Genomic DNA, 8,598 nt, shown 5'->3' with positions numbered 1-8,598 from the left:
CCCAGACCAGGGCTCAAACCCGTGTCCTCTGCATTGGCAGGCGGATTCTTAACCACTGCGCCACCAGGGAAGTCCCTAAAAAATTATTTTTTAAGTCATTGTGAAGTAGACGTTCGGACCTGAGCCCAGGACTCCCGGAGATGGGGCTGGCAGAGGGGCTGGCAGCTGGAGAGGGGCCTGCCTGCTCCCGGGGTCTCCTGGGGACAAGCCTGGGGTCTTTAACAAGGATTCAACCTGAGTGACAGGGGCTGGCCCGTGGCTACCAGATATGCTAATGCAAAGAAGGGCACATGGAGGGGGTGCTGCAGCCCCCAGAAAAGCTCTGGGTCTTGGGCCTAACCCAGGATTCCAGGCCCTCCAGCACTGGGCCATGCAGTGGAGAGTGTTCCCTGAAGGTATAAGCACCACAGTGAACTGGGAGCTCTGCAGTCCATGACCTTTCAGAGACTTGGGGAGACAGATGATCAACAAATAAACTGATAGACGATAGAATTTCAGATAGAGATAAATGCTATATGAAAATAAGGTGGGGGACTGCCCTGGTGACGCAGCAGTTAAGAATCTGCCTGCCAATGCAGGGAACACGGGTTCCAGCCCTGGTCCGGGAAGATCCCACATGCTGTGGAGCAACTAAGCCCATGCGCCACAACTACTGAGCCTGCGTGCCACAACTACTGTAGCCCACGCACCTAGAGCCTGTGCTCTGCAACAAGAGAAGCCATGGCAGTGAGAAGCCCAAGCAAGGAAGAGTAGCTCCCGCTCGCTGCAACTAGAGAAAGCTCATGCGCAGCAACAAAGGCCCAGTACGCCAAAAATACATAAATAAATAAAATTTTTAAAAAAAAGAAGAAAAGAAGGTGGGAAAGGAGATGTGATGAGATGGGGAGCTTTCTAGGGAGGGTGGCCTGGAAGAGTGACTCCCCTCGATCCTGTTAAACAGATAAAAAGTCCCCTCCGATGGAGGAAGAAGCAACCCCCCTGCTAAGAAATTTAAGGGGATCATGCTATTTGAACCTCCAGCTCAGTGAAGGAAGCATAATCAGCTCCACTTTTACAGGAGAGGAGACTAGTCCGAAGCTCAGAAAGGCCCAGGGCCTTCCCAAGGTCGTTCAGCCAGGAAGGGGCTGAGGGAGGTTTGAGCTGTGTTTAAGTCTCAAATCCAAAGAATGGGAATGGCTGCCTCGGAGGTGGCCGAGGCCTGGAGACAGGGAGGCTTCCTGGAAGAGGCAGAATTTTCTGGTTCACGAAGCCGCGCGTTCCGCATGTGGAGGGTGTGTGTGTGTGTGTGTGTGTGTGTGTCTGTGTGTGTGTGTGTGTGTGATCCCCACCGCATCCCCAGTACGGTGCAAGGCAGGCATGAGGAGGGAGCACTGAGCCCAGGGCATTCCACCTCGCCGGGACCCCGGAGGTGGCAGCGACTTCCTGTGCAGCCCCAAGTGACCGCCTCTTGGGGCTACGCCTCTTGGGGTTACACCTCCAGGGCGAAACGCAGTGACCATTCCCTTTATAGATGCGAAAACTAAGGCAGCCCAGCGAGGGCCGTGGGTGCCGGCACCTGGGTCTGGAGGTCGGTCGACGTCCGGAGGTCGTTCGGGGTCCTGGGAACCAGGCGGGAGTACCCAAGAGCAGGCTCAGACCCAGCGTGGCACCTCAGCCTCTAGGTGGCACCGCATAGCCACACCCGACCTGGGCCAGCACAGACAAGGTTTCGCGCCTGCGCAGTGAGAGCGCTCGGCCGCGGAGCCGGCGGGGCGGGGTCGGAGGCGCGCACGCAGGGACGTTGGGGCGGAGCCCCAGCAGGCTGTGCGCCTCTGACAGGCTGCACCGGGGGTAAGAGGCGTTCCTGGGCGGGGCCTCGAGGCCGGTTTGGAATTTTTGGCGCGAGCCGTGTCCGCGCGCGTTCACGGGCCGTTCCCCCTCCGGAGAGTCCTCCCGCCCTGGCTTGGGGAGCGGTGGGCTGAAGACCCCGGACCGCTCCGAGGGCTCCTGTGCCCTCCGCCGACCCGGAATCTGGGACCTTGCTGAGCTGCGTCCCGCCCTCCCGCCCCAGGTGAGCCCATACCCGGCCCTGAAGGTTCTCGGGCGGGATCGCCCTCTCCTCCCTTCTACCTCCCTCGCGAGCAACTCCTTGCCCCCTGACAGCCCTTCCCCGGATCTGCCTCACCCCCAACCCCTCCCGCCTCCTTCCTCACCTCTCCGACAGCCCCACCCCTCCCTGGGCCAGCCCTGCCGCGGGCGGCTCCGCCCACTTCCCCTCTAGCGGCTCCTGCCCCTAGACGGTCCTTGCCCTCCTCCTTTCCCGGCCTCCCTCTTTTTCTGGGAGCCCCCTTCCACAGCGACTGCTCCCCCTTTACTCGTCCCTCCCCAGGAAAAGCCCCACCGACCTTCCATCTACAGCCCTTCCCCCGTGACAGCTGGTCTGCTCAACTTTATTCGCCAGGGTTTCCCCACGCCCACGGAGGTGAATCAGCTGTGGCCCTGACCAGGAGGAACTCACAGTCTAGTGCGATAGACCGTGGTCAGCAGATGTGTCCTGCCCAGTGAGAGGGTGAGGCCCCTGAAAGCTGCAGAGCTCATCCTGGCCTGGCTTCTGCTCAGGGCCACCCTGGATTCACCGGGAGCCCCTGCTTCTCCTCCCTCCCCATCCCACCCCCAAAGCTGTTTGGCCATGCCAATGGTGCTAGAACGTAAGTGACATTGGGATGATCTGAGAATTGGTTTAAGATGCAGGTGCCCAATGTCCCTGAATGTGATATGGCTGGGCCCGGAGGCTCTACTTCTAACCAACACCCTAGGGGTTCCTGACACCCTGGTCCCTCACTTTGAGAAACTCTGGGATGGGATTCCTGAGATGCATAGAGGCAGAGGGAGGGTACCCACAGGCTGTAGGGTGAGTCTTCCCATGCAGGCCCCTGTGGGGTCCCTCCCCTCATGCCTCACTTTCCTAGGCACTGGAGAGTACCCTTCAGATGACTGCTCCCTCCAGTTTCAGTCACTGACTCACCCCCTGCTAAGTATGGAATCTTTTGATACACAGTGGCTCCTCTCAAAATTGGACTTCTCTCCTTTTTTCCTCTTGTTATTCTTTCAATTATAACATTATAGCAACACAGTAGCCCTCTTTGCTCCAATACAAAAGTCACTTACACCTGTGGGACCACTGTATTTTGTGTGTTCTTTCAATTACTACTCAGAGTGTTATTTATTATATATTATTTATTATATAACAGTTACTGAGGGATCTGCATGCCAGACACTAGACTAAGGCTTCCATGAAGTTAGCATTACAGGTCCACAAACCCCTGAGGCCAGGTGTGTTTCAGAATTCAAAATGTCTCCCATTTTAGAAAGCTAATAGGGTACGTGTAACATTTATATGTAACACCATCCATTCATGGGTCTGGGACATCATTTCATAATCAAACACATTAATATTTCTGTCAAGAAATATATGATTATTTTACACTTAGAGGGAAGAATAGGCCAGGTCAGATTTTTCTGCTAAATGAGGTTTGCATGTAGATATCCAGTTGTCCCAGCACCATTTTTTGAGAAGACTGTTTTATTTCTGCTCAATTGTTCTGGCACCCTTGTCAAAATCAATTGACTATAAATGTGAGGGTTTATTTCTGAACTCTCAGTTCTGTTCCATTGATCTGCATGTCTATCCTTATGTGAGTACCACACTGTTTTGATTACTGTAGCTTTGTAGTAAGTTTTTTTTAATTAATTAATTTATTTATTTTTATTCATTTATTTTTGGCTTTGTTGGGTCTTCATTGCTGTGTGCGGGCTTTCTCTAGTTGCGACAGGGGGGCTACTCTTCATTGTGGTGCGCAGGCTTCTCACTGCAGTGGATTCTGTTGTTGCGGAGCGTGGGCTCTAGGCACACAGGTTTCAGTAGTTGTGGCACGTGGGCTCCAGAGCACAGGCTCAGTAGTTGTGGTGCACGGGCTTAGTTACTCTGCGGCATGTGGGATCTTCCTGGACCAGGGATCGAACCGTGTCCCCTGCATTGGTAGGCGGATTCTTAACCACTGCGCCACCAGGGGAGTCCCGCTTTGTAGTAAGTTTTAAAATGGGGAAGTGTGAGTCCTCCGACTTTGTTTTGATTGTTTTGACTCTTTTGGGTCCTGTTAATTTCCATATGATTTTTAGGATCAGTTTGCCAATTTCTGTAAAGAAGCTACCTGGGATTCTGATAGTGATTGTGCTGAGTCTGTAGATCAATTTGGAGAGTATTATCACTTTATTTATATTGTCTTTGGATCTATGAACATATAATGCCTTTCCATTTATTTAGATCATCTTTAATTTCTTAAAGAAGTTGGGGGAAGAAAGAAAAGCAAGTGTATATGTATAATTTTTTTACATTGACCTTCTTTTTTACCATTTCTGGTTCTCTTCATTTGTTCCTGTGGGTTTGAGTTACCATCTGGTGTCATTTTCTAGTCCAATATAATTTTGTTCCCACACACTTAAATCTTTGTGCTGTTATTTGCAAGTATATTACATTTCTATATATTATATGCCCAACAATACAGTTACATACATAGTTTTATACAGTTGCTTTTTAAATCAGTTAAAAGAAGAAAGGAGAAAAATATGCGTTTATACTGTCTTTTATATTACATAATTACCTTTACTGGTGCTCTTTCTTTTTTTCATGTATGTTTGAATTACTGTTTGGGATCACATGGTTTCAGCTTGAAGAACTTCCTTTAGTTTTCCTTGTAAAGCAGGTCTGCTAGCAATGCATTCTTTCTGTTTTTGTTTATCTGGGAATATCTCTTTTTTGCCTTTATTTATTTTATTATTTTTTTTGCAGTATGCGGGCCTCTCACTGCTGTGGCCTCTCCTGTTGCGGAGCATAGGCTCCGGACACACAGGCTCAGGGGCCATGGCTCACGGGCCCAGCCGCTCCACGGCACGTGGGATCTTCCCAGACCAGGGCACGAACCCGCGTCCCGTGCATCGGCAGGCAGACTCTCAACCACTGAGCCACCAGGGAAGCCCTCTTTTTTGCATTTATTTTTGAAAGATAGTTTCATTTGATATAGGATTCTTGGTTGACAAATTTTCCCCCTAGTGCTTGAATATGTCATCCCACTTCCTTCTGGCCTCCATTGTTTCTTTTGAGAAGTTAACAGTTAATCTTACGGGTGGGGGGGGGGTTGTCAGTGATGAGTCATTTTCTCTTGCTCCTCTCAAGATTTTCCCCTTGTTTTTGGTTTTCAGCAGTTTTAATATGGTGTGTCTGTGTGTGGATCTCTGCATTTATCCTACTTGAAGTTCATTGAGCTTCTTGGCTATGTTAATATTTTTAAAATCACATTTGGGAAGTTTTAATCCATACTTTTCCAGCTCCTTCTCTTCTCTCCTCTGGTGTACCCATCATGCATATGTTGATTCACTTAATGCTGTCCTAACATTTCTCTGCGATTTGGTTCCCTTTTCTTTGTCTGTATTTCAGATTGCATAATTTCTATCAAACTATCTTCAAGTTCACTGATTATTTTTTCTGCCAGTTCAAATCTATTGTTGAACCCCTCCAGTGAATTTTTTCATTTCAGTGACATTGTACTTTTCAACTATGCATTTGGTTCTTTTATAATTTCTATCTCATTATTGATATTCTCTATTTAATGAGATGTTGTCATTGTGTTTCCTTTACTTCTTCAAGTGTGGTTTCCTTTGGTTCTTTGTACATATTTATAGTGGTACTGTGAAGTCTGTCTGTTAAATATGACATCTGGTCTCTCTTACAGGGAGTTTTTGCTGTATGTTTTTTTTCCTGTGTATGGGTCACACTCTCCTGCGTCTTTGCATATCTTGTAAGTTTTCTTTGACATTTTAGATAATATGTTGTAGCAACTGTGAATATTGGTTCCTCACCCTACGCCTGGGGGCTTGGGATTGTTTTTGCTTGTTTAGTGACTGGCTGGACCACTGTAGTGATGTCTCTTTCCTAAACAATGTGAAGCCTTTGACTTTGCTCCTCAGAGAGCCCAGCCTTGGGCATGTGCACAGTCACCCTGGGACACTAGTGGTTTTAGGGGGGCTCTGTTTGTCTTTTCCCTGATCATACCCAGCTGTCAGGCCCCACCAATTGCTGGATGATTGCTCTGTTGTTTTTGACAATGCCCTGGAACATCAATTGCTCCATAGACTGATCCAGTCAAATTTGGGCTTTAAAGGGGTAGCTTTTTTTTTTTTTTTGGCTGCGTCGGGTCTTTGTTGCTGTGTGTGGGCTTTCTCTAGCTGCGGTGAGCGGGGGCTACACTTCGTTGTGGTGCTTGGGCTTCTCATTGCCGTGGCTTCTCTCGTTGTGGAGCACAGGCTCTAGGTGCATGGGCTTCAGTAGTTGTGGTACATGTGGGATCTTCCCCGGACTAGGGCTCGAACTCATGTCCCCTGTATTGGCAGGCAGATTCTTAACCACTGTGCCACCAGGGAAGTTCCTAAAGGGGTAGCTTTGGAGTTCAGTGTTTAAGATTTGTTCTAACCTCAGGAAGCCTCTTCTTAGCTGTCTCTTTCCCCAGTTCTCTCTGGTAAACTAGTTGTCCTGTGGTTCACTTGTAGTGCAAATGGAGGTATTGGCCTCCTCCTAATTGCTTAGTACCAAAACCTCCACTGATTTTGAGAGGGCCTTTAGGCTTGAACTTCTCACACTCTACTTCTAATCAAGTCACATTTTTGCAGGAAGAGCTTTGGAGCTCTCTGTTTCACGACCTGCCTCTCCCCGGGCAGAATCTCCTGAGCCACAGCTCTGGAGCTGGGGACAGGGACAGCGGTGCTTGTCTCTCTGAGTAGGGGCTGGTGAAACGAGGAAGCCCCCAGCCTCTCTGCTACACTCAGCTGAAATTTAGCCTCTGCTACATGGAGCTGGAAGCGAAACCCCACTAACTGAGTTTTAGCACCTTAACTACGAAAAAGGAAGCAAGAAAGAAATTTGAAATTCATCTTCTCTTGTGGAGCATGGGCTCTAGGTGCGCAGGCTTCAGTAGTTGTGGCACATGGGCTTAGTTGCTCCGCAGCATGTGGGATCTTCCCAGACCAGGGATCGAACCCATGTCCCTTGCATTGGCAGGTGGATTTTTAAGCACTGTGCCACCAGGGAAGCCCTAGACTTTCTTTTTTCCTTTGGAATTGGAGATAAAGGATAGCAGACCTGTGTTAATATTTCTACCTTACAGTCTTGGAAGAGGTTGGATTTTTTTTTTTTTCTGGTTGCACCAGGTCTTAGTTGCAGCCAGCAGGCTCCTTAGTTGTGGCATGCAAACTCTTAGTTGCGGCATGCATGTGGGATCTAGTTCCCTGACCAGCGATTGAACCCGGGCCCCCTGCGTTGGGAGTGTGGAATCTTAACCATTGTGCCACCAGGGAAGTCCCTGGATTTTTTCTTTTTAAGTTTTATTTATTTAGTTTTTTGGCCATGTTTTATTTATTTGTTTGTTTGTTTGTTTGCCATGCCACCCTGCTTGCGGTATGTTAGTTCCCCAACCAGGGATTGAATCCTGGGTCATGGCAGTGAAAGCGCCGAGTCCTAACCACAGGACCGCCAGGGAATTCCCCAAGGTGGGATATTTTAGGGCCAAACAAGGCAGAGATGTGCACACAGGTATGGTCTGACTCCAGAACATGCCTTGGTTTAACCTCTGCTGGACTGTGGGAGCCTCCAGGACACGACCCTGTGGTTTTCAGTCTATGTGTCTCTAACCCCCAAGGTGCAGGTGACCACCTGCAGGCGTGCATACATTTGTATACCTTTTCCCACCAGGTGCTTGTTGTGCCCACCGCCTCCATGCCTAAAGCAGAGTGTGTGTGTGTGGCGTAGACTCGGCTCTCTTCTGCAGCCTCTTTGGGGCCATAGGACCAGGTGCTGTTTTGAGTGACACACTGTTCTGAACTCTGGGGGCTCCTGTGCTGGACATGCCTGTGCCCGAAGAGGGCACCCCGCCACCCCTGAGTGGCACCCCCGTCCCGGTCCCAGCCTACTTCCGCCATGCAGAACCTGGCTTCTCCCTCAAGAGGTCTCGGGGTCTCAGTCGGAGCCTCCCACCCCGTCCCCCTGCCAAGGGCAGCATCCCCATCAGCCGCCTCTTCCCTCCTCGGACCCCAGGCTGGCACCAGCCCCAGCCCCGGCGGGTGTCGTTCCAAGGCCGAGCCTCCGAGCCCCTGCAGAGCCCCGGGTATGACCCGAGCCGGCCAGAGTCCTTCTTCCAGCAGAGTTTCCACAGGCTCGGCCGCCTGGGCCACGGCTCTTATGGAGAGGTCTTCAAGGTGAGTCAGTGACAGCTCCCCAGGCCTGTCTGGGGTAACCCCCGGCCGCCTCGCCACCCCGGCTGGGATGGGACAGCGTCCTGGGAAGCCTGTTCCCCTCCTTTCCCCTGACGGCCCACCTCTTGGGCTGGCAGGCTCCCCTCAGTGCTGGACTTGGCCGCTTTCTCATAACCCCACATGCAGGCCCCTCTGAGGCCCCCTCAGTACACACTCTCCCCTTGTCCAGAGCCTGGCACGCCTTGCGATGGCTCCCACCTGCCACCTCCTCCTGCCTGGTGCCAGCCGTGTGGGGGTCTTGGCAAGCTCCACAAGGCC

The 8,598-nt window shown here is 50.8% G+C and overlaps 1 protein-coding gene across 1 annotated transcript in view; it reads left to right on the top strand.

The window, feature by feature from the left end:
- The first annotated feature begins 2,514 nt into the window (after positions 1-2,514).
- The window catches only part of PKMYT1 (protein kinase, membrane associated tyrosine/threonine 1), a 9,736-nt gene continuing 3,652 nt past the window's right edge, over positions 2,515-8,598 (top strand). The window contains exons 1-2 of the mRNA XM_024759557.1: positions 2,515-2,687; positions 7,781-8,283. Coding sequence (XP_024615325.1) covers positions 7,933-8,283 — 351 coding nt within the window. The 5' untranslated portion in view covers positions 2,515-2,687; positions 7,781-7,932. The remainder of the gene's footprint in view (positions 2,688-7,780; positions 8,284-8,598) is intronic.

This window comes from Neophocaena asiaeorientalis, unplaced genomic scaffold, assembly GCF_003031525.2.
Source record: "Neophocaena asiaeorientalis asiaeorientalis breed wild unplaced genomic scaffold, Neophocaena_asiaeorientalis_V1.1 scaffold254, whole genome shotgun sequence".
NCBI classification, from domain to species: domain Eukaryota; kingdom Metazoa; phylum Chordata; class Mammalia; order Artiodactyla; family Phocoenidae; genus Neophocaena; species Neophocaena asiaeorientalis.
Note: the sequence above shows the minus strand (reverse complement) of the source record. Positions and strands in the feature narration are given on the sequence as shown.